Raw genomic sequence first — 24,205 nt, forward strand, 5'->3', positions numbered from 1 at the left:
TTTTTTTTTGTTAATTAAAAAAAGGCGTCTTTCCAAGATTTTCGTTGCAGCCCATCCTCCCGCTCTCTAGTATTATATATACACCCATATAAAAAAAACAAAATTGTGATCAGGAACCATCACTATCGATACACGATCCCCTGGAATCCCTTCTCGCGATATAAGAAACATTCCAGTCGTTTGTACACACGTACCGCCGTATGAATATGAAGAAGAAGAACGAACACCGCCATATGCCAAAGTTATCAAACCCGTACCATATCATTCAAGATCTTACTACTCGTCAACCTTCCCCCCTCGACCCCCTTCAAAAACCTCCCCACCCTCCCCAAAAAATCCTCAAAAACCCCCCTCTCACACCCCGCAAAATTATGCGTCGCTTTTCCCACAACCCCACTATTCCCTACATCGATATTAACCCCCTTCTTCACGCAAACCCTCACCCACCTGTTCACCAAGCCTTCCTTATCAACAGCCGCGGGTACAAACTCATCCCCCCCACTATAAACCACCAACAACGGCGTCTCGGCCGGTACGATCCCTCCGAACGTCCCTTCCAACGTTTCCTCCGATATATCCGAACTAAAAAAATCATCTTCACCATCCATATTCGGCGACGTAAGTGAATACCACCGAAAAGCCGAACACGGCGCTTCGAACACCTCTTTCGTAATCTGCGCCGGCATGATTTCCCCGCCTCTCCCGGACTTAATAAGCCTCTGCGCATGTTTCCAACTCCTTTCGTACGTTTCCTTCCCCATCATCGCGCATAAAGCTTCACGATCGCTAACGGGTGCTTGGAGGATCGCACCGTCGAGTTGGCCGTGTGCTTGTTGGGAAACTTCGAGACGGCAGAGGTAGTGCATTATGTCTTGACAGCCGGTGGAGTGGCCGAGCAATACGACTTTGGGACGGGAGAGTTGGATTTTGAAGTAGGAGATGCAGAGGGCGAGTTCTTTGGCGTCGCGGGTTAGGGTGCCGGTGCCTTTTACGTATATGGAAATCAATAAGGCCATGATCGATTTAGAAGGGATCGCATTAGAAGGAGCTATACATACCCCATCCGTTAGCGGTAGATGATATCGATACTTGAACAACGGACCAGCCGGTTCTATATATTAAAAAATACAACAGATGTCAGTTACTTCGTTTCATAATTTATATTAATAACACCGGCCATATTCTTTTCTTTCTTTTTGTAAAAAAAACAAGATACATACCTCACCAAATCACTAACATACGGCACCGTCAAAAGATTATCCCCAAGCCCCGCAATAAACAACAGCGTATTCGGTTTTCCACCATCACTGCTTCTTAAAACCGGTGAATCGAATTCAAAGGCTGTCAAGTCTTTCGTCTGTTAAATTCAATAAGATTAAAAAAATGTTAGCCGATAAAATTTCCAGAATAAAATCAACTATAAATTACTTGGTTATGTATTTTTTTTTAAAGAAACAAGCATTCTTGTTATATTTTTGAACAAGGAAAGGTCAGCGGGGAGGGAAGGGTTCCACAGACATAATGATGCAAGATACCGGGGTAGCTAGTAGGCACAAACGTCGGTCGCGGCTCTGTCGCATCCATCTTCCCCTTCCCCAGATTTTATGTAAAACCTCGATCCGGCTTTGGCCGTCTAAGAAAAAATAGTCGCAAGTAGTTACCCAATTACTAACAAAAATCCCCAACTCGGGAGGAAACTCGTCACAAAAATCGTAAAAAGTTGAAACTATCGATGGATCAGGAAGGAAAGCAAAGGGAATGGAAAAGTGGGAAAGAGGGGAGGAAAAGTATAGGGGAAAAAAGGCGGGTTGGGGCGTTGGTTGACTAAGATTCTGTTAAGAGCCCCTCCACAGGGGGCCCATCGCGGGGCAAGCTTATAAGCTTAAATAACCGAATATAAAAGGTTCCATTCATTATCACCCCCCATCCACCAAAAAAACGCCAATGCATCATCGCTATGTAGATGACAAGAAAAAAAAAACAATCAAGGCCAAGCAGTTAGAATGCGCTTCTACCAAACCACCTCATACACTCGCTCATAATATTCGTAAACAGTAAAGGCGAAAACAACTTGAGAAAAAGGGTTACAAGAAGAGAATGTCTCCAACCCTGTAAAAGAAATAAAACAAAGGTTACCAACTAGGCCCCTTCCTATCAAAGGAAAAAAACAGGCGCCCCAAGTACGTAACCAAAGCTGGTTGGGAAAAGAAGGGAAGAAGCTCCGGCGGCCCAAACAACCCCCTATATCCTCAACTTACTCAGCTTCTTATCCAAACTTTCCCTATAAGTCTCCAACTCCTCCAAAGTCTCATTATCCCACGCAGCCAAAGATCCCTGAATGTGCATCTTCAAATTAATGATTATTTGCAACATCTTCTCGATCTCCGCGTGGTAAAACTCTCGCAGCACGTGGGCGCCATGTGCGAGTTGATCGTATTCGATATTCACGGACTGAAGTCTTTGTTCCAAAGCCAACAGCCCGCTTTGAGCATTGATCCTCATAGATTGCAGCTCGCGTTCTAGTTTTTCGATCTCAGCGTTCGAGGCCGATGTTTCCGTGGCCGAGGTCTTTTATAAACCAAGAAAAATTAGCATCAAATCACATTAAATATAGATAATAAAAAGATACCGACCTCCTTGATCTCACTATACTCATCGTTGACCGCGGAAAGCTTCGCCTCAAGCGTCTCCAGCTCCTCCGTCTTATCCTTCAACGTCTCTTGAATATTGTCCAACCGATCCTGATTCTTGATACTAACATCCTGCGCATTATGTATCCTCGTCGCAATCTCATTTCGGAAATTATTAAGCGTAGGCTTAACATCATGCCTTAAATCCAACGTCAACACCTGTCGAGGATTATACCCAACCCCGACATCGTACAGTAGTCGCTCATCATCCCCGCTACTCCCCTCGGGCGCGGACTGCGCTGCTTTCGTAAGCGGGATGATATCGATCTCACAACTCCGCCCGTTAGATGTAACCCCGATCTTGTAACCCAGCTCGTTGTACCTCTTAACAGCATGCTCCAACAACTCCAGCTTCTTCAACGCCTCCGCTTCCCTCCCAGCCGCAATCCCATTGGCCTCCTCAAGCTTGACTTCCACCCCTTCGAGTCCCTTGATCAACTTCTCCCTCTCCGTATTCATCCGATCGATATCCGCAGTCGACAACCCCTGCCTATCAACCGCCTGCTGTAACTCCGCCTTCTCAACTTCCAATTTCGCAATCTCCTGCCTAACGGCCTCCCCTTCATCCCTCAACGCCGCATTCACAGCTTTAACATGCCCCATCTTCTCCCGTTGGTGATCGATAAACTTCCTGAATTTATCTTGATCGTTCCTCAACGTCTCCCCCTCGCTCTTCAACCGATCCAACGGCGACTTCCCACTTTCATCCTCAAGTTCCGATATCGCATTCACGAGTTGATCGTATTCCGCCTGTAAAACCACCAAACTCTCTTGATCCTGTGCACTCCGCGATTCGAACTCCTCCACCATCTCACTCTTAAACGGCGTAAAATCATCTTCATCGTTCAACCACGTCGTATAACACTGCGATAGATATCGATACCCTATTTTCGAAGTACTGATATCCAAATTCTGTTGTTCTATAGCATCATCGTAGTGCCCCGAATCGAAGTTATCGAGCGCCTGAACGAGTTGTACCATCCAATGTAAAAGTCCCAAATACGTCGGCCAATTGTTCGCACCACCGACAGCCCCCAGCTGTGCCTTCGTAATATTCCCGAGGTAAGGATATCTAATCCCCTTCAACAAAGGCATGACCTCCGTTTCAACCGACTTTAACGAAAACTTAAAATTCGGATCCATCCGATGGTACAACCACTGGAAAATGGTCGTAAAATCCTTCTGCATGGGCGATGATAACGCTTTGGGTCCGAGATTGTGTTTCGTTTCCAATTCAAAGTTGTAACGGAGTAGGTACTCTTGAATGTCTTGTGCCATTTTATTTCGAAAGTTCGGGTCACGGAGAGGGCGTGGATCTGTGACTTTTCCTGACCCGGCACCGGCGATGGCACTGGATCCCGATGTGCCGAAGAAGCTTCCTCCGCCGCCGCCAATGTTGGCACCGACGGATGGACGCGAGTACACGCTGCTTCTTCGTTGGTCCATCATTTGCGGTGTTGAAGATGGTGGAGCGTAGGATTTTCGGGACGAAGGGATGTTGAAGCCGCCGCCCCCGCCGCCCAGGCCACCGATACGAGATTCGCGACGGTTGCTGGCTTGGGCGCCCATGTCGAGGAGGTTGCCGGCGAGACTACCGCCGGAACGTGAGGGGAGCATGGAATGGCGAAAGTTGGGAGCGGATGGACGACCGCCCTGTTGGAGACCTTGGTTTGAAGCGGATCGTTTGAGGGCAGAGGTGGGTTGAGGGATGGAAGTGATACCAGAGATTGTCTAGAGAAGATGGTTAACCTAACGAAGAAAGAAGAAGAGGAAGAAGAAGCTAATGGTGATGATGAAGATGTACAGAGGGAACTACCTCTCTGGGGCGCTTGAAGGCGCTGAACAAATTAGTGTCTTGCGACATGGCGCACAAGCTTTATCATGAGCTATCGGTAGCTCCTCGTTCCCCTCAACTGGTCTATAGCTCCTACGGGATCAAAAGGTATGCCGAAGCAGTATCGGTCGCAGATGTTAGATACTATCAAGCGCTAAATGCAGGGCTACGTATTGCGCGAATGCGATTGATGCTGGCGATGCCCCGGGGGGGGGTATGTATACGTATGTGGAGGAGAGTAAGGACGTTTGAAGTTGCAAGTTGAAGTTGAGGGTGCAGCACGTTGTTGGTAAACAAAGAAATTTGGAGCGACAACACACACTTAGCAACCACCACGTTCTCGCACAGAAATATCACGCCGGATCCACAACGAAACCTCAGGAATTTAAATACGCGTGTCAGTTTACAATTTAATTCTTCTTCTTCTTCTTTTTTTTTTATAAAGAGGCTTGGTATGTTCATGTGACGGGAGTCTAAGCACGTATAAAAGAGTTGTGGCTGTTCGATGAGCTCAAGCTCCAGCTGCTTCTGTACATGTGCCAATATAATAGATATTCAATCAAGACTATCGACATTAGGTATTTACAATCCCATAAGAATCTCCTTCCTTCCATAGTTAGTAAGCCGTAGCCTCGAATGGAAGTCGTCGCGCGAAACTACGCAATCAGTCAGCATGACTCTTCATACAATATCAAAATGACAAAAGAGGGACTCACTATAAGCTCCACAAAGCCTCCTGTGCCCCGTAAAGGCACCTCGCCCGTGCAAAACTCTCCAGTTATCAAAGACTAAAAGTATACCCATTAGCAAATCCCCACCTCGGAAGAAAAGAAAACCAACGAGCGAAAGAGCGGGTAAGAAGAAATCACGTACTCAACGCCTTCCCGGGCACCAACTGCTCCCTAAACTCCCCATCCGCCCTCTTCAAAACCTCATTCCACTCAAAAATCGCCTGATAAAACTTCTCCACCTCCTCCGGTTCCCCCCACCGATCCATCGTAGCTCTATCCTCATTGTTCCACCTAACCTGTACCAACTCCCCGGTAACCGGATGATGGTTGAACACCGGAAACGGCGTGTAAGGTTCGATGCTAACCCCTTCGTTCCCACTCGCATGGGTAGGAATCCTAACCGTCGATAACGTCCTAAACGCCTCGGGCTTCTCGTCCCTCAAGATCCTAGCCGCTCTGAACCCATCGACCAATAACGATTCCCCGCCTTTTCCATCAAATTCTAGAAGATGAAACATCTGCAGTCCGCACGGTTCGGTGAAGTATGTAGTATCGGTATGAGCCGGTAACGCAAGATCCGTATACGCCATATCATTCATCGCCAAATCGGCCGTGAAATCCCAAAACCCGCCGTAATGCGTATGTCTAATATGTGCAATACGTTCCGCGACTTCCTTCGTAGCTTCCGGGGTAACGGGAACCCCATCTACGAAGCAAAACCCGTAAATCTCGATTTTAGAAGTCCACTCTGCAACTCCCGCGTCGGATTCCATGACGTCAGAGTACTTTACAACCGGCACGTCGGTTTCTAAATCCGTCTTTGACCATAGTTTTCGCTGTACTGAAATGTATTTTTCCAGCCTCGGAGCGTAGGAGTGACGGTGTAGCCATTCCCAACTGTATAAACTTTCATGGTCTCCGCGCCATTTAACATAAAGTCCTTCGTCTTTCGGTTCGACCAGTGAAGGTCTTATGTTCAACGGTAAAGAGAAAGTATCAAGGGTCCGCTGTTTGGTCTGCGGATGCATGCACGATGAACATTGGCAGTGATCCCTCAGCCAGATGTGCTGGAATGTAGACGTTTTGCCTTCTTCCCATGGTAAAGATATTTTCTTGTCGTCGAATGAGATCTTGTGGTGTTTGGAGATGGCAGGTTGGGCGTCAGCTTTGGTGACATTGAAGGTTCGCTTTTTGTTGATGATTGAAGATGGAGTTGGCGCTGCCGGTGATGCTTCGGACAAAGCCGGTGGGGCTGGAGAAGTGGGAGCTGGAGAGGTAGAGATGGCTCGGATGGCTTGAAGCCAGGGATTGCGGGAGTGCTGGCAGATGATCTGTCGTCTGAAACAGGTCCGTGATGTTAGCTGGCTGGCCGTCAAGGTTTATACGCAATCTCACGAAGGAAAACCCACCTAGCGAACCCAGCAGGCAAAGACCGCGCAATTGCGACCGTTCGTCTCGACGCCATTGCTCTAACTGCGGCCTTGTGTTCCCTCAACCGGCGGCGGATGAAGCGAGGTAAAAGAAGGTCGGAGAGAAGAGATGAGGGAAGAGTTGGAGCAGAACTTTGGTTGGATGGTGCGGGTGTGGTCTGATATCATGCATGCAGGAGTTAACGGTAAACATGGCCCTCGGAAAGACACCAGAACCTGGGGCAGCCGGCCTTCCCCAGACTCGATTGGATCCGGCTTTTCAGTTCCACCCGAAGCAGCTTAGACGGCAATCGACGATAAAGGAAGCGCCTTCCCCTCGTCTTCGTATACATAATTCGGTGACGGAGCTATGTACAATTCCCGATATCTACATATACACGTGAAAAATGGAAAATAGAAAAAGAAAAAGAAAGGGGAAAAAGTAGAAAAACAGAAACTCTCAAGCACAGGTTTCCTCAGAAAACGCCATAGATAAATGCCATCAAAACCCGCCGAAGTCTGACAAAGGACACCGCCCGACGAAGGGCCCCGGGTGATACACATACACGAAAATGAACAAGGAAACATGCCGATTAAAAAGGATGTAGCGCAGGGCAGGGAGTCCGATGTGTATTAAAAACCCAAGGATATGTGAGAAACCGCTCGCAAATGAAATAATAAAAAATAAAAATTCGCTGTAGTTGGAATGGTGTAAACCCCCTGTATCATGATATAAGGACCGCTAAAGGGAATCAATGAGAGAGAAAAGGGAAATTTAGACGTGGGAGAGAGCGAGCGCATCATCTCTTCATCCAGTTGGACGCATTGTCGATAATTTGTCTCAATCGTTCCAACTGGAACCGGGCTTTTTCCCAATCGTCAGCCTCAACGGCGTCGACAATTGCCGGGAACCATAGGTGGTCGAGCTCACTCCGGACCTATAAAAAAAAAAAAAAAAACTAGGTTAGCAACCTGATCCCGCCAGACTACGATGCTGGCAAGTACTAACCTGAGGAGCAAATATCGTGTTCTTGAACCACGGTCGCCCGGGAACGGCCGACATATCCAGCATGTGCGTCTCGAACATCGCAACCTTGTTATTGTGCTCCAGTCTCTCCACGGTCATAGCAGCCGGCTCCGTGCCGTCCAGTTGGAGCAGAGTATCCTCAAGCTGGGATATAAAGTCGTTAAAGTGCATGCTATTCTCACGCAACTTCCTGATCGTATCCTTCATGGGCTTCCAATCGATGTTTGCATCTTCGTGACCGTGTCGCCTCCGCTTTTCCCTCTTCCCATCAACCCATCTCTTCAAATCGTCGAGGTGTCGGTTGAGAGATACCGCATAATCCGCATAATTAAGAGGGATGACAAGGTTATCGCTCATAACGATCGTGAGAACGCCCCATACCTGGGCTAGCAGTGGAACAAACTCCCACTTCGGGTCGCCGAACTTGGTCATCCATTCGAAGCTGTCGTAGGCAGAATGAAGGGGAATAGCTTGGTCACCATCTTCGGCTTCAAACCCGATATCAATCGAGGCCATACCGGCAAAATTTGTGAAAGCGAGGCTGTCGGTATTGATCGCTGGGCCGGCTAGACTTCTTTCGCCCCTCGATTCCAGCATCGTCGAGTTCGTCGAGGGATCCATGAACCAGCCGAGTGCAGTGTTGAGAGCAAGTTGCAGAGCCGGAGAACCCCGAGCTTTGAAGTGAGTGCCGGTGACAGCGGTACCGACGTTGATGTAGACGACCCCGTCCATTCGGAGCTCGTTGGCATATTGTTCGACCCATTCGCTATCACGCTCGTTAGTTTTATCATCGGTTGGCGAATCGAAGAAAAGTTACTCACGTAGACCCGATCAAGCCGTACTGACTACCATCCCAGCTTGCAAAGTGAATCGTTCTCGCCGGCCGCCATCCGATATCGTACATCTGGCCGAATACTCTCATCAACTCCAGCATTATGGCCGTTCCGGTCATAGAAGTAGCACCGTAAGCCCACGAATCACGCTTGCTGCCGATGACGATAGCTTTCCGAGGTTGCTCGAAGCCTTCGATCGTGGCGAGGACTGTATATTCATCAGTATAACTGCTGACAGCCATCGGAGGTGGCGGGACTCACTATTCCAGATCTTCTGCTTGTCATGCTCGACTTGCATATTCATCAAGTTGACCTTGGGGCTGTCCTTATCACCGGTCCACCACTCAACACCCGGAATACCGCCCTTCCAGTCGTCTTTAACCTTCGAACCGTGCCCTTTTAGCGCCCCGATAAGCTTCCGGGCATCTCGCCACGACTAATGCCACCCCAAATTAGCCTAGAAATCCGACAGCAGTTCCCTCACGAATGACCTACCAAAGGTAAACTCGGAATCTTGCTCATCACCGCCTCCTCCTTCTTTATCCTCTTGTTTTTGAAGTCGCTAGCGACACCCGGTGATAGAGGGTCTCCAGGTTGATACCTCGTCAACCCCACCGATGCCCTCTGTACAAAATCATCCGGAGCCCACCGTCCCTCCGGCCACACCTTCCCCTTGACCATACCGTTCTCATTCGGATCGCTATAGATGATACACCCAGCGGCACCAGCATCCTCCGCCATTTTAACCTTTATCGCAGGATCGGATTCCGTTCCAAAGTACCTAACCAGCACGATCGAGCCCTTCAGTTGCACTTTTTTCGACTTGAGATACTCAAAATCCTGTTTCGATCCGTAGTTCGCGTATACCAAGTGTCCTGTAACGTTGCCCGACCTGGAGTAACCGTGGAATACCGGTGTGATTTTGCCTGGATGTTTCGAGGTATCGAAGTGCTGTTCTTCGAGAGTTGCCGTCCATCTCATTTCTGGGGGGTCGACTATGGCCACCCGTCGTCCTTTCCCGTCCCTATTGGGATAGTTGAGGTATACCTCGTATCTACCATACCATCCATCAGCGACCCATGTTATATCAAATACGAAGGGTCTACTCACTCCTCCGTCCGAACATCCCTCATACCACTCTCCTTGAACTTCCCAGCGACATACTGCGCCATTTGATAGTCTCCCTCCGTACCGGCCAGGTGATCGAAGCTCGAGAGATATTTAAGCATATGCTTGATATTCTCCGGGTCGACGTTATCGATAAGATAGCGCTTGACGGAATCCGGATCGTACTGATGACCTTGATTCATGCGCATCGTAAAGACATCCGTCGCAAATATCGCATAGACCTGCACCCACTGTTCATCAGCACTCCCTCTTCTTCTTGGAAAAAACAAATGCCCTTACTATAATAACCACAATAATAACCCCAATAAACCTCTGCAAGTTAATAATCCCATCCTCATCAGCCGGAAACCTCAAGAACCCCGGCAGCCGCGGCATACTCGGTATGCGACTGGTGAACCATTCGAACCGTGAACCGACTCTGCTCCCAAATGACGATATCGCCCCTCCTAATATCGAAAACGGTTTCGATATCCGTTCCCGTATTCTTGATGACCGGCCATCGTACTCCGGTTCTTCGATATCCATGACCTCGAGTATTCGCCGCAGCGATTCGGTTGACCGTCTCCGACCGTCGTCATCATCGCCAGAGTTCGAAGAAGATGAAGACGATGGGAGGAAAGAAGAGTTACTGTCGAACGAAGATCGTACGGATCTGACGGTGGGAGGACGATATCCATCCGGCCGCGTTGCGTTGTTATTTCGCGACCCGGATGTAGCGGCCTGAGGGGGATTTGCAAAACCACCACCACCACTCCCACCAACAGTTACGTTCCCGTTATTGTTGTCGTGCTGGTCGTCATCTTCATCATCATCTCCGCCGTTACGGGTGTTATTATTGCGAGCGTCCGAGGAAAATAGCAAACGTTGGTTTTCGTTCGGTTCGTCGTCATTGTCGCTGATGTCGGAGCGAGAGGAGCTGGCGATTGCTTCTTCGTATCCGGGAGGTAGAGCGAGGCGCTCCCGGAGTCGGAAGGCTTCTTTTTCCTCGCTCATTCGGGGCGAGGTCGATGATGGATCTGGAAATCAAGTCGGACGGAAAGATGTCGGTACTGTTGGATATTTGATATGAAATAATGGTCGTCCGTCCGGTACCTACTGCTATTTGGATGTTTTGGAGGTTCAGTTATTCCCCTTAATCCCTTGACCGTTGACCGGGGCTGTAATACCCGTCCGTTGGAGGATACATAAAATGAATTCTTAAGAAAAGGACCATCGGCTTAGAAAGACATGACGGAGAACGAGCGGAAATACTGATGTATCATATCCAGTACTTTATACTAGGAGGTGAAGTTATAATTGTAATGAACGAAAGGAGATGGCGATGTGTTCAAGACCAAGCAAATGCACAGCTTACGATATCGCCAATGCTGGCCCTGGGCGCCCCCAATTACCCTTTTCAGCGCCGAAACCCCTCCCGCCACAGACTTGTACCAAATCAGCCACCGATGCTATAGTATTACCTGGTGGGCGACGGCATGCCCGAACGGGGTTTTCTGTGGTTAGAGCCGGGTCGTTTTCTTCCCTGTCTTGGTCGCGGCATCTCATCTCATTTCATTTCCCTGCTGCCGACAGCTCTAGCTCCCAGTCAAGCGGTAGCTAATCCTATAGACACCTGCTAGGATATATACCAGTAGGATCAGCATCTCGGAGGAGGATTCCCTTTAGTATACATTCATTCGCAGCAGATATAGATATCATATTAGACCGGTTGAATCTCAGCGTACATGAATACGTCCATTCCATTACCGACGCGACTCTCAAAAACTGTCGTCTGACCTCGTCCGTTTTACAGCCTTTTAAAAAAATTTTTTTTTTTTTTTTTTACCTCATTTTTATGTTCTATATATATAAATCAATCTATTCCTAGCACTTTCAGCCATCATTACCATTGCATCGATACGTTTCTCATATAGCATACATAGTCCGGTGCGTAGAAGGATACAATGGGCAACGACCAGTCAACACAGCGCCGAAGCGCATCCGCTCGTCGCACAACATCCCGCTCCCCCTCCGGTTCCTCGACTCCAACCTTCAAGTCCAAATCCAAGTCCACCACTTCTTCCTCCAAGCGTCCTAGTTCGAAGAAACCAAGGAGGTAATATATACCCCCTCCGAGATACGCATACGTCGTTTCGTGTTCATGTCGTTCGTAAGATCTTACATTGAACGTTCTACTATCGATACCAGAGATTCTAATATAATATTTTGTATTATTTAATAGATCCGCAAGCAATGCCCCAACAATCGCCTCCGATGAATCGAGTACAATCTACGAGCCTCAGCGGGTGGTGATCATTGGCGCCGGTCCGGTCGGTGCTCTTGCCGCTCTATACTTTGCAAAGGGAGGATGGCAGGTCACCGTATACGAATTACGGGGAGGTAATTATCCCATCCTTCCTATACCTTTGAAAGAACGAGTGTTCTGATATGATATATATACAGACCTCCGTAACCCCGAAAACCGTAGTTTGAACTTCACGAAATCGATCAATTTGGCTATATCGGAGCGTGGTATCAATGGAATACGAACGGTGGATCCGGAACTCACGGAAGCGATATTGGAGTCCGCGATTCCTATGAACGGACGGATGATTCACGATACGGCCGGTAAACAGTCCAGTCAGAGATATGATGTTCACGGAAGGGTAACGTTCTACCCATGCCCCGATATGCTACCGATATCAAAAAGAAGCTAAATATATATATATATATATATAGTTCATCCGCTCCATCGACCGCTCCTACCTCAACGGCGGCCTCCTCGACCAACTCGAACAAATGTCCAACGTCGAACTAAAATTCAACCACAACCTCAAACGCCTCGCCCTCGAAAAATCCGAAGCCACCTTCGAAAGGCGTTTGGGTTCGGGCGAAACGGAAACCATCCGGGTAACAGCAGACCTCTTCATCGGTGCCGACGGAGCACATTCCCAAACCCGTTACCACATGATGAAATACGTCCGTCTCAACTTCTCACAAGAATATATCGACTCGTTATGGTGTGAATTCCACCTCCCGCCGGATCCCAAAACAGGTGACTTCCAACTCGATCCGAATCATTTGCACATCTGGCCGAGACAGACGTTCATGTTTATCGCTTTGCCGAATTTGGACAAGAGTTTTACGTGCACGTTGTTCATGCCGGAGGATATGTTTAAGGATATCGTGGGACCCGAGGCTTTGTTGAAATTCTTTTTGACGGAGTTCCCGGATGTGGTGCCGTTGATTGGGGAGGAGAATTTGATCGGTGATTATCTGAAGAATCAAAAGTTACCGTTGATTTCCGTGAAGGTATCTTTTTTCTCGGGTCCGATTCGGAAAGACGTAAAAGCTAATGTCGTGGAACAGTGTAACCCATACCACTACAGGAACAGATGCGTCATCATCGGCGACGCAGCTCACGCCGTAAGTCCCCGACCCCGCCAACCCCCTCCCGAACATACTGACGTGAGCAAAAACAGATGGTGCCCTTCTACGGCCAAGGCATGAACTGCGGCTTCGAAGACGTCCGCGTCCTTTGGGAGCACATCAACACCACCGACTCCCTCTCCGAAGCCCTGGACTCTTACACCCTCGAACGCCAAAAGGACCTACACGTGATCAACGACCTAGCGATGAACAACTACACCGAAATGAGATCCTCGGTAACGTCGCGAACCTACCTTATGAAAAAGAACCTGCAGGAGTTTTTGTACAGTTGGTTTCCGTGGATGGGGGTCAGGACGATGTATTCCATGGTTAGTTTTAGCAATATTAGGTATTCGGAGGTGGCGAGGAGGGTTGAGAGGCAGGAGAAGGTGTTGGGGGTTACGGCGCAGGTTTTGGGGGTTGGGGTATTGGGGGTATTGGGGTGGTGGGTTTGGAGGGGGGAGTGGTGGAGGGAGTGGATGGAGGAGGGGTTGTTGGTTTGGAAGGAGTGGATGGAGGAGGCGGTGAGGGTGCTTTGGTGACGTCTATTTTACTTCTCCTCTACGTATGCAGAGCGGACGAGTTATCATGAGTTATGCATTTTAGAGTTATATCATACGACACCATGGCATTTTATATCATGTATATTAATCCCTACTATCATCACCACTACCATCAACGGTACAATTGATCGATTTTAGACAGAATCAAAATTCCTGCCTTTACTAACACCCCTCCTCATATGACCAACGCTAGCGCAATGTTCGCAACTGCGCAAGGTTCCTGCACATGCCCTCCCCGCAACAAGGCGGGTTGGAATTAGGAAAGTTGTGATTGGTCGGTGCACCCAATGCAGAAGAATAATAGCTGGGGTTGATGTCACGTCTACATACCGGCCGGTATAGTACATTTTTGGAGAGGTGAATGAGGATTATATATAATCGGGACCGTCCCCCCCTCTCGAGCTGAGGTGCTCGTATGAACCTTTGATTCCAACTTATTCCACACCTACGAGAATTCAAAATCCACCAGCATACCACCTCGAAGCGTTCGAAAGATAAAAAGAACAAAAATGGCATTCTCGGTGAGTACCACCACCCTTGGCTTCGGCCCAACGATACCCCGCCGTGGCATCGGCCCGCACCCGCAAAATCTAACGATCCTTTTCTCGATTCGCAGGAAGGCACCCACGTAACCTTCACCAACTCGACCGGCGGCGAGGAAGTCGGCGTCGTTCAGAGCTACGCCGTAAGTCCATCGCATCCAACCGAGATCGTTCTCACAAACTGACATTATATATTTTTGATAAAAAAAAAAGGGCGGCCAATACACCGTCCAACGGAAAAACGGCACCACGGTCACCGTCTCCGAAAGCACCGTGAAGGAACTCAAGGTCACGCCCGGCCAGAAGGATAACTGCCCTGTCGTCGGAACCGCTTGAAAAATTCCCTTCTTTTTGTTATTATCATGGAGGATGGTTTGGGATACGAATTAGGTTACCCTAGCTTTAGCCAGTGGAGTGGAATCGTAAACATTATTGGGCATTCTGCTATAACAAAAGAAAGCCATACTCCGTGATCTAAACTATTACCGCTTCGCTATAAGAATCATGATAAATATCCCAGAAATATCAAAAAGTAACATCCAAAGAACTCCAAAGCCTTAACGGACAATCTACACGCTCCCACCGCTTCTATTACCCCCGATGATACCCGCCATTTCCAGTAACGCCTGTATATTCAAAACCGCAAAAAGTCAGTCGTACCTCACAGTAACAAAAACAAAGGGGAAGAAACGTACCCTGTTCGCCTCGACATCGTCCCCAAGCTGTACATTCCGTCTCCTCATCGCCTCGGCTTCATCCCAAGCCCACTGCCTCGCCTGCTCTTTCGCCTCCTCCTCCCCGCCAACCCCCCAAACCTCAATCTCATCTATCGTAAACCTTTCCTGCCAATCTTCATTTCTCCCGCCGACGTTTAAATCGCTCGTATGATACGCCCCTCCGCCGGAGGAACTGTGCGTGAACACCCCGAATTCCAGAGATTCGTCCAGAATCAACGATACGGCGCCCAGATTCATGTGCAACACCGGATCGCCGGATTTGATACGTGGTAAGGGGGCGCCGAAACCTATACCCGCCGATTTATTCCAGTATATGTAATCGGAATGGGATTTTGAAGTTTCGAAGACTTCGTGGATGGGGTGGAGTTGGAAAAGTTTCGTGGTCGGGGTGCCGAAACATTCCTTGTGTGTGATTTTCCACATCACGTCGACATACACCCCGAACGTCAACGTTCCGTCCGTATCCCCAGGATCTACTATACTATCCGGATACCGTTTGGGGGATAAAGTATCCGAAAACGATTTTTCACGGGATGTGGAGGGGGGACCCGTTCTCGAACCGCTGACTAGGAGGATTGTGGGTGCACGCCATTTGAAGACTTTTTGTTCGAACATGCCCATCGAGAAACCGTCGTCCGAGCCGATGTAGAGTTTTCGTAGGCGACGGTAGAGGGTTGTGCCTTTGAAAAAGAAGGAGAGTTGGTTGAGGAGGGTGGGGGTTAGTATCTCACCGTGGTGTTGGAGGAGGGGAGGGGCCAGGGGGAGGTCGAGGGTGGGGTCTTTGTTCATGTTCAGACGTTTGGAGAAGAGGAAGTGGTCGTAGAGGGGGGTGAAGCCGTCGAAGAGGTGGGGCTGTATATAACTCCGTCGTCAGATATCTCCACAAAAAATATTACGGTAATCGAGGAGAGAGAGAGCTATACCAAAGACCGTTTGACACTCCTACTGAACCCCGTCCAAAGAATCGGTTTCCCATCGGTACTCATGCTCCGAACGATACTCTCCGCCGCCCTCCTCAGATCCACCAAAACATCACCGGAATATCGTTCTACATACGTCGCCAGCGATTCCTGGGGATCCAATGGTGCGATGACGAGTAATAACATCACCAGCTTCGTTAGATTCTCGGGGTCGAGCCGACGGACGTACTTCTGCCGTGCTGCTGCCGCGGGCTTTTCGGCAAGTTTGAAGACTTCGATGGCGTCCAAAGCTTCCAGTGCTGCTAGGGCGAGCTCGTCGTCGTCGTTTTCGTCTTCCATGTCCTCCGGATCGGCGATTTGGAAGACATCATCGTCGTCGTCCTCCTTTCCGGGTGGTTGTTCGGTATCCCTCTCCTCGCCGTTAACCTCCCCGATAATATTTCCATTCACCTCATCCCCACCACGATCGTGCACCGCCAAAATCCTAAACCAAACCCTCATCGCATCCCCCCCACCTTTCCTCAACACCCCTCTGTACCTCCCCGTGAACACACAAACAACCCTAACAATAGCCTCCCACTCCAGAATCCCCGGTCCGTCGCTCAAAAACGGGAACCCGGCTGCAACGCTAGTAGCATGGTATAACAAACTGGCGACATCTAAAGCGTCTGGGAGCTCTAGGAATCGAGTGAATGTGTCTTCGGACCAGTATAAAGTGCCGTCGTTGGAGGTGTTCGCGAGGGAGGTGAAGACGTCGCGGAAGGAGTAGAGTTCTAGATCCGTGAAGGAGCGTTTTTGGAGGCGGCAGGTTAGGCGGTGGCGGAGGTCGTCTTTGTATTCGTTACTTTGTCAGCATACACTTAGGTATATCACGGGGGAAGTTATCGAAGCTTACCGGGCGAAAGCGAGCGCCGACTTTCATCTGACTGCGATTGGCCCATGGTGTCGTAGTAGTTGTGGTAGCTGCAGCTTTGTTATCCCTCGATGTGTAGAAGAAGACATCAAGTCCAACCAAAATATCCTTTATCTTTCTTTACCAAGCAGAGAAAATAAATTTTAAAAAAAAGGAGGCGGCCTTCGATGCCAATTTATAATAAAAAAAAAAAAGAAGCGTACGCGGCCCCGAGCGAATGTTAATATCAAATGGTTGAAATATAATGGCCTGACGATTGCGGTTCCTTTTAAAGAGTCCCCGCAAGCTCGCTTCGATTGATAGCAGCCGACGTCACAACCCGGCGTGCTCCCGCTTCGGATTGACAACTTCACATCATTCCCTCTCGAGCTCTTCGATAGTATTGAAAATTCTCACGATGTTATCCCGAATACCAAGACTCCTCGTCCGTCCGTCCGCAAATCTAGACCTAGGTCTGAGTCGTCTTGCCAATGCCAATGCCAATGCCAGCGGTGTCTTAAAAGTCGTCGTCGTCGTCCCCCACGGGCTCCCGCGGCCGTCTGCTGTGAGACCCCTTCGGTATAATTCCACAACTACGACCACTCCGTCGACAGGAAAACGCCCCGTGGACGCCAAAGTAGAGGATCTGTCTGAGCTGTACGCTTCGGCCAAGGATGAGGTAAGCACATAATCTATAGCTTATATTTCACCTTGGGTAAAAAACCATTCTATAGAGTTCTTTATGACTCCTCGTTTTCGTAATCTTTACATAACATTAGCTAATCTCCAAGCTATAATAAAAAATTTGTAAAAAAAAAAAAAAAACTGATTCAAAATGATTTTTTTAAAGTTTGAAATTGCTGTTGAAGAAACCTCAAAGAATACAATTTATGCGAGAGACGATAGGGAGACCGCACGTGAGGAGTTTGAAAAGTTTAGGCTGGCGTACGAGGAGGCCGTTGCGGGGAGTTCTGAGGAGGATGGGTTGGAGATTAGAAGACGGGTCGGGCAGAGGTTGAGGGAGATGGAAAGTGCGATGGAGACTTTGATCCAGGCGGATAAAGAGGAGCATTGATTCTATAAATATGAGATATACATCTCATCCGTACGGTCAATTGATAGAGGTTGTGCATAATAAGTGTATTGGTTCACAAAGACAATCTCGTCTGTCGTAAGATGGTATGATATGAAATAACAAAAAGAGATACGAATCGGAAACACCCAAACGCCAAAGTGCTGTCCAAACGACGGATTGGTAGAAGAGGATCATGCTGTGGTGAATGTGTGATTGAAAACGAAAGCAGAATAGAAAAGACAGAGACGCCCGTCAAGCTCCAAATGCTGCTGCTTAAATACTTGTCAAAATACAAAGGGCCCCAGAAAGACCAAGATCGAGGTGACGAAGGACCCGCAATGAATACAACCTTTTCATCCAAGCTACCTAAACTTGAACTTGAGTTCGTCATCATCGCTATCTTCGTCTTCACTTTCTTCGTTGGTAAAAATGGCCATGGTCTTGGCTTTCTTCTTCGCCGGCTCCTCGCTGACACTATTCCGATTACTTGTCGTTCGTTTCGCCGGTGCCGTAGACGTCTGCGTCCCGCCCCTTGCGGTCCCTCCCGCTGCCCTCCCGGAAGCCTGCTGCGTCCCTTGAGACCTCCCCTGCGATTTTTTCGCAACCAACGACTCATCCCTCGCTGTTTCTTCTTCGAAGAACTCGTCGTCACTCATATCCACAATCACTTCCATGACCCCCTTCCCGTTTCTGCCCGCGGAAGCACCTCCCATTTGTGTTTCCGAAACGTGTGAGACGTTAGCCTGGCTTTCCCTCCTCTTACCTGCGGCCGCCGACGACTGTTGCGGTTCAATCCAATACCCCTCTCCTGTTCCGTAATCCTTCGCTTTATGTTCCACCAAAGGCACCATGATACGTCCTCCCATCCTCCTCATCGGGCCTTCTGCTTCCCCGTTCCTGCTCCTCTTCTTAAACTTCTTAAAGTTCCTCCTTCCGTTCCAAGCGGTGTCCCACCTGTTCCCTTCGTCACCGTACGCTTGTGACCTCCCGGTCGGATCGTCCGTTCTCACGGCGATTTCGAATACCTCGACAACAGCCAGATTTCTCATTTTAGCAACAGCTGCGATTTCCTCGGGACTCATTTCGTTCGCCGCATCTTCCTCCGCTGCCTTGGCTTCTTCTTTCCGTCGGATTTCTTGCGCCGTTTGGATGACCTTACTGTCAACTGCTTTTTTCTTCCCTTTTGCAGGCTTCGTGTCTACTTCTTCTCCCTCTGCTTTGATCGGTTCCGGCTCAGGTGTTGGTGGTTCCTCGGCCTTCTTTTGAGCGGAAGGCAATATTTTCATTGGTTTCGCGGTCTCGGCTCGCTTTGCTTCTTCTTCGACCTTTCTTCTCTTCATCGTCGCCTGGCCTGTCAGTATTCTATCCATGATAGCATTATCATCTTCGTCGTCGTCATCATCGGAAGGAATAACCCTCCTCTTCGTCCCATGGCTTTGCAAACTTTGCGGTTGCTGGGTCTCGGATATAACGGATAACTGGGTATTCCTCCCCGCTCCCTGTGAAATGGTACGAGAGGAAAATGAGGTATTAGCAGCAACACTAGAAGCTGGCTTCGTACTCTGACCGGTTCCGCCGAGCTTAGCGGTAGCACCCGACGAGGATGGCGGCGGCGGTGGCAAAGGCGTGAAATCTTCATCGTCCGAGTCGTCAATTTTTATTTGACTGACATAGCGAGACGATCTTGTCTGCGTTCGTAGGCTACTTGTTGTTGATGTTCTGGTAGGTGGCGGCATCTGCGAGGGTTCTGGCTTTGCGACCGGCTCCTCATCGTGGTCGTGGGATCGGGTCTTTCGGGTGACTGGTTGTGATTCTTTGGGGACTGGATGTTACACATGTCAACCATGGTCCGCGAAGGAGGGGGCTATGGGATGTATTACCTTCGGTACTCGGTGGCGGCGCAGGTAATTCGATGGATTCATGAACCACCACGCTGCTCTCCTCCGCTTCGTACGGTTTCGCCAGCTCCCTAGCATCCGCTAGCAACACCGCATCCAAAAACTCATTCTGCTCCGCAAACCGCACGCCCGTTCGCTCTTCGACCTCCCGTCTAAATTTTACGTACCAATCACCCTCGACGTTCGGATGCAGCACGATGACCTTCTTCCCCAATCGATCGATCCGTACTATCAATTCGGCCGGTTTTGTCCTCCCTTCTCTCAGGTTGAATAGTTCGGTCTTCCCGCCCCCGTCCGTAATGGGGCCGGTGAAGATGTCCATATGCTGTTGGGTACAGCATACCACCACCCATTTCTCAAACATCGTTTTACGCTTAGGATTCGGTTTAAAATACCCCGGCGCCTTCGGATTAGGTTCTTGACCCGGTGGTGGTAGGAATCCTAGCGGATCAGGCCAATTCGCGACGATATCCTGTTGCAAAGGACTATCCAGCAGTTCTCCGTTATTATCTCTAACCTGCGTCGCAGCTGCGGCGATCGCGTCTACGAAAGCAGAGGTGACTACCCATGCGCCGTTTATCAATGCGCGGAGGCTGATGGGTAGATTTCGTTTGGGGACGACTGCGACGGTGGTTTTCCCGGGGAGGAATTCGGGGATGCACTTTATGTCCAGTTGTTCGAGTTTGGAGAGGTAGGGTTTCAGGAGGAGTTTTGGGTCGGTGGGTTTCTTTTTGGAGGAGGAGTGGATGGTGAAGATTTGGGGTTCGTATCTTAATCTATTTATCACGTCAAGGTACCGTTAGATGTTGGGCTTCTCGGGGGGGTTGAGAACGTATGCAAGTACCGAAAAATCTGGGGCGCTGTAGCCATTTGGAATTCGTGATCTATTGTCGGGTCGAGGACGACGGAAGTACCGTTGATGAATTCACCATCAACCGTAGAACCCTTCTTCGACTCATCCTTCAACGTGAGTTTTGAGTAGTGACGGATGCTAAGCTGTATTCCATCCTTATATTAGATGTAACCGTTCTTTACCATTTCAGCCCTTTTTTTTGTCGGTAGGATAATCCTCACCCCATCGTACTTTGGAACCTCATCAACTTTTAAAACGATATGTCGCCGTGAGATTGCCTTCTGAGCTGGTTGTAGTTAGAACGATCCTGAGAGGTAGATTGTATGGTAGATAAGAGCAGGGGAACTCACTGGCACCGGCGAATTGGGTACGACCGAAGATTGCTTCGGCGCCCGGACGGACCCAGGTTCTCCTTCCTGGATTTCGTGGAATTCGTTAGTAATTCGATAGATAAGGTGTGGAAGGGAGTACGTACCCCCTAAGAGATCGGTATCGGTGTCTAATATCCACATTTCGGTATGATGTTGATGTCGATATCGATATCGAGTGGGTTAGCTGGTTCGCATCGAGCGCAGGTACTCATCGATGCGCCTCTCGTCCCGGTAAGATAACGATATTCCTCGTCCACCCGGTCGGAATTCTTCTTGACCCCGTATCGAAATGCGCACGTGCGGCAGCTGGAATGAAGTCGAACCCTCCGAAAGAACGTGGTCGAAGGTAATGTCCAAAAGGTGGGAGGACGTGACTCGAACGCCAACCCACGTTATTTACCGGTACTTGATGGTTCTTGGCGGGAAACTTCTTCGGAACTTCACTTCGATTCGATACCTCAGAGTACGTTAGGTATTACATTCACGACCGGCATTTCGGTATGCTGATATAACTTTTACGGTCATAAAAAGGAAAGGGATATTTGGTGGGAACGGGCGCAGTGATGAGCTATGCCCTTCGCTCTCTGGGCGTCGGCGCACGACAGTTCCAATTGACGACGACGGCAGCTTCGAGAAGAACGAATGTACTCCTCTACCGACCACCCCCTTCGTCACGGACACACCTCCGACCTCTACAATGCCGTCGTAACTTCTGGTCGAGGTTGTTCGGCAAGAAAAAGGTCGAACCTGCCAATCCTGAAGATGCGAAATGTACGTCCCTCTTCTTCCTTCTCCCCGTACCCGGTCTGCAACTTACCTGTCCGATATAGTCGTCTACCCCTCCTCCCTCTGCCTCTACACCGCCGGCCGTCGCACCGTCTGGGTCGGCTGCATGAAACTAGCCTCCTGCTACCCTTTCCTCCTCACGGTCTTCTACCTCGGTCCGAACCTCCAACTCAACTGGCCGGCCCTCTACACCTTCCCCCTCCTGCAATCCCACCCGAACCTCACCGCGGCCGCAATCCTAACCCTCACCGCCCTGCCCATGGGGATGTTCTACCTCGCCGCCCCCTACGTAACCCACATGTTCATCAAAATCCCGCCATACGCCCGAGTTTCCAAACCCGCGGTTATGAATTGGGTCAAAACGGGATTGACGGAGGATACGAAGTTGAGGATTTTCACTATGAGGTTTTTGGGACGGCCGAAGTTGGTGGAGGTACCGCTCGGGGAGTTGAGGTTTTGCAGGAAGAGGTTGGGGTGTGTTAATTTGGAGTGGGTTTACGATAGGAAGAAGGAAAGGCCGAGGGTCAGTCAGTTTTACGTGGAGAAGAAGATCGGAAGCGGGAAGGGGGGGCATGATGCTTTTTTTGAGGTCATGGGGTGGGTGGAGGAGAATTCGGCGAGGATGGCGAGGAGGGAGGGTGGTGGTACTACTGCTCCGAAGACTTCGGTTTCGAAGGAGGTCAAGAAGAAGGGGGCGGTTAAGAAGAGATAAGATGGTATACGAACGGATCCGTTCCTTATGACAAAAAAGAGAAAAAAAGGAAAAATGTATATACAATCGAAAGTCTTCCGTACATATTACATCAAAATTCCTACGTTCGGTACCGTACAAAGGTATCTGCACCACCACCTTCCTGCGCAAGTCGTTTACAACTCATCTTTGGCGGCATCAGATGCAACCGGAACCGCGGTCTTTACTGCTTCTACGTTGGGTTTCTTGTACTCCGGGTGAATGTACATTGGAGGCTTCAGGCCGATGAGTTTGATCTTGTAGACTGTGGAGGGGGTGGCATGTTAGTACGATATGTCAATTTATACAACAGAGGGAAGGGGAACTGACCGAGGGCCGCGTTCGCTGGGATGAGACCGCCGCCACCGATCTTTTTGCCGTGGGCGAGTCTGGAAGGGACTGTGACTTTTCGAACCTCTGTTGGATTGTACGTTAGTATTGTGTGGGATATATAAGTGGATAGCAGGTGAGCACGTACCGTTCACGCACATGTCCTCGATACCCTTCTGCAAACCCTCGATAACCAACGGCGTACCCAACTGGAACTGATGTCTATTAACATCAAAACGCATTAGTCACCTAACAATCCCCACACGGACATCAACCTCGCAAAGAAAAGTAACGTACGGATCGTTATTATCCCAACTCTTATCGATAACCTTCCCGTTCAAAAGCTCTCCGTTATATAGCGTGATAACAACGGATCCCGGTCCGGACCTGTAAGTACATTCCTCCACGGGTATTTCTACCAGTTTCTCGATTATTAATTCCGGGACGTCGAGGTCTGAGAGTTCAGATGGATCTACGGGTCTGGAATCTACGATCTCGTCCGGGCGGAGAACGGCGTTTTTACCGGCGCTGGCGACGCCGAGCATGGTGGCGAGGATGAGGGGTGTGAAGCGCATTTTGGAGTATACAATTTGGGGATTGAGGATTTTAGAGATGTATATTGCGAGCAGAACGAAAAGAAGAGTCGATTCTCACGGCGCAGTTACGTATTAATACTTCAAGAATATAATAACAGAAGACGATCCTCATAACCAACACCCAGGACTTGGATTCCTTATATACCCGCAATCCTCTACAAGGACCTTTTTCCATTAATAATTCTAGAAAAAGCCAGCATGTTATCAAATATTAATATCCAGTCTCCGGATCAATTCGAACGATCACGATGGGGGTTGTTCCATATGTGACAGGGATTAGGTGCCTGCCGTCGGGACAGAAGATCTCGCCTCCGGATCAATCCCGTTTCATGTTCCTAACAGGACGTGCGGCGGCGTGTGTGTGGGGAATGCGGCAACGGTGCGGCCCACACCATCCCTTCGGTCGGGGCGCATCGATGGATGCCGCTTACGTCTATCGGACGATAGGTGAGGATGGACCCTTGTCGTATTGACCTTGCGATGACGGCCTCGAAGGCCATCCTGAAGGGATAGCTGGAGCTGGCTGGCTAGCTACCCTGTAAAAATGTACTGCAAGAAGCCTGCCATGTGCTCTGACGAACGCCGAGTGAAATATAACAAGAAACAGCGAACTTTACTTTGCAGAATACCAATTGCCAGTTTTACTAAAATACGAGGAAAGGGTGCTCGTGCCCTAAAACCCTTTGACTTGGCGGGTTGGACGAGCAAACGCTCCACCGTTTTGCTGGGCTTTTTTCTCTCTTTCTTCTCGGCCTCGATGAGGAATGTTAGATGCGTGGTGATTTATTAATCCTAACAGGAGCGGCGAGATATCTTCAGGTTATTATATGTCATAGGAATGAATAAGAGTTA

The 24,205-nt window shown here is 49.3% G+C and overlaps 11 protein-coding genes across 11 annotated transcripts; 4 read left to right on the plus strand and 7 right to left on the minus strand.

The window, feature by feature from the left end:
* Positions 1–245: 245 nt before the first annotated feature.
* On the minus strand, positions 246–1,584 carry DFL_002504 (uncharacterized protein; the record flags this gene model as incomplete). The annotated part of the gene is made up of 4 exons (XM_067631301.1): positions 246–985; positions 1,059–1,111; positions 1,221–1,357; positions 1,519–1,584. 4 exons carry the CDS (start codon positions 1,582–1,584, stop codon positions 246–248), a joined length of 996 nt encoding a protein of 331 aa, XP_067493859.1.
* A 657-nt stretch (positions 1,585–2,241) lies between these two features.
* Positions 2,242–4,554, minus strand: DFL_002505 (uncharacterized protein; the record flags this gene model as incomplete). Its single annotated transcript, XM_067631302.1, has 3 exons — positions 2,242–2,568; positions 2,634–4,421; positions 4,507–4,554. 3 exons carry the CDS (start codon positions 4,552–4,554, stop codon positions 2,242–2,244), a joined length of 2,163 nt encoding a protein of 720 aa, XP_067493860.1.
* Positions 4,555–5,106: 552 nt separating this feature from the next.
* DFL_002506 (uncharacterized protein) lies at positions 5,107–6,720 on the minus strand (the record flags this gene model as incomplete). Its single annotated transcript, XM_067631303.1, has 4 exons — positions 5,107–5,180; positions 5,241–5,312; positions 5,398–6,593; positions 6,665–6,720. 4 exons carry the CDS (start codon positions 6,718–6,720, stop codon positions 5,107–5,109), a joined length of 1,398 nt encoding a protein of 465 aa, XP_067493861.1.
* A 744-nt stretch (positions 6,721–7,464) lies between these two features.
* Positions 7,465–10,645, minus strand: DFL_002507 (uncharacterized protein; the record flags this gene model as incomplete). The annotated part of the gene is made up of 7 exons (XM_067631304.1): positions 7,465–7,602; positions 7,674–8,457; positions 8,513–8,732; positions 8,786–8,960; positions 9,020–9,578; positions 9,635–9,873; positions 9,932–10,645. 7 exons carry the CDS (start codon positions 10,643–10,645, stop codon positions 7,465–7,467), a joined length of 2,829 nt encoding a protein of 942 aa, XP_067493862.1.
* A 950-nt stretch (positions 10,646–11,595) lies between these two features.
* Positions 11,596–13,602, plus strand: DFL_002508 (uncharacterized protein; the record flags this gene model as incomplete). Its single annotated transcript, XM_067631305.1, has 6 exons — positions 11,596–11,747; positions 11,874–12,031; positions 12,095–12,297; positions 12,371–12,943; positions 13,001–13,057; positions 13,114–13,602. The coding sequence occupies 6 exons, from the start codon at positions 11,596–11,598 to the stop codon at positions 13,600–13,602; spliced, it is 1,632 nt and encodes a 543-aa protein (XP_067493863.1).
* Positions 13,603–14,132: 530 nt separating this feature from the next.
* On the plus strand, positions 14,133–14,501 carry DFL_002509 (uncharacterized protein; the record flags this gene model as incomplete). Its single annotated transcript, XM_067631306.1, has 3 exons — positions 14,133–14,144; positions 14,240–14,308; positions 14,379–14,501. The coding sequence occupies 3 exons, from the start codon at positions 14,133–14,135 to the stop codon at positions 14,499–14,501; spliced, it is 204 nt and encodes a 67-aa protein (XP_067493864.1).
* Positions 14,502–14,734: 233 nt separating this feature from the next.
* DFL_002510 (uncharacterized protein) lies at positions 14,735–16,763 on the minus strand (the record flags this gene model as incomplete). Its single annotated transcript, XM_067631308.1, has 4 exons — positions 14,735–14,791; positions 14,861–15,754; positions 15,826–16,652; positions 16,718–16,763. The coding sequence occupies 4 exons, from the start codon at positions 16,761–16,763 to the stop codon at positions 14,735–14,737; spliced, it is 1,824 nt and encodes a 607-aa protein (XP_067493865.1).
* Positions 16,764–17,132: 369 nt separating this feature from the next.
* On the plus strand, positions 17,133–17,789 carry DFL_002511 (uncharacterized protein; the record flags this gene model as incomplete). Its single annotated transcript, XM_067631309.1, has 2 exons — positions 17,133–17,393; positions 17,565–17,789. The coding sequence occupies 2 exons, from the start codon at positions 17,133–17,135 to the stop codon at positions 17,787–17,789; spliced, it is 486 nt and encodes a 161-aa protein (XP_067493866.1).
* A 362-nt stretch (positions 17,790–18,151) lies between these two features.
* On the minus strand, positions 18,152–21,052 carry DFL_002512 (uncharacterized protein; the record flags this gene model as incomplete). The annotated part of the gene is made up of 6 exons (XM_067631310.1): positions 18,152–19,611; positions 19,670–20,463; positions 20,532–20,683; positions 20,762–20,826; positions 20,891–20,956; positions 21,016–21,052. 6 exons carry the CDS (start codon positions 21,050–21,052, stop codon positions 18,152–18,154), a joined length of 2,574 nt encoding a protein of 857 aa, XP_067493867.1.
* A 73-nt stretch (positions 21,053–21,125) lies between these two features.
* Positions 21,126–22,409, plus strand: DFL_002513 (uncharacterized protein; the record flags this gene model as incomplete). The annotated part of the gene is made up of 4 exons (XM_067631311.1): positions 21,126–21,142; positions 21,229–21,374; positions 21,443–21,682; positions 21,742–22,409. 4 exons carry the CDS (start codon positions 21,126–21,128, stop codon positions 22,407–22,409), a joined length of 1,071 nt encoding a protein of 356 aa, XP_067493868.1.
* Positions 22,410–22,564: 155 nt separating this feature from the next.
* DFL_002514 (uncharacterized protein) lies at positions 22,565–23,332 on the minus strand (the record flags this gene model as incomplete). Its single annotated transcript, XM_067631312.1, has 4 exons — positions 22,565–22,692; positions 22,758–22,844; positions 22,906–22,979; positions 23,055–23,332. The coding sequence occupies 4 exons, from the start codon at positions 23,330–23,332 to the stop codon at positions 22,565–22,567; spliced, it is 567 nt and encodes a 188-aa protein (XP_067493869.1).
* Positions 23,333–24,205: the final 873 nt, after the last annotated feature.

This window comes from Arthrobotrys flagrans (genome assembly GCF_004000055.1).
Source record: "Arthrobotrys flagrans strain CBS H-5679 chromosome Unknown unitig_3, whole genome shotgun sequence".
Lineage (NCBI taxonomy): Eukaryota > Fungi > Ascomycota > Orbiliomycetes > Orbiliales > Orbiliaceae > Arthrobotrys > Arthrobotrys flagrans.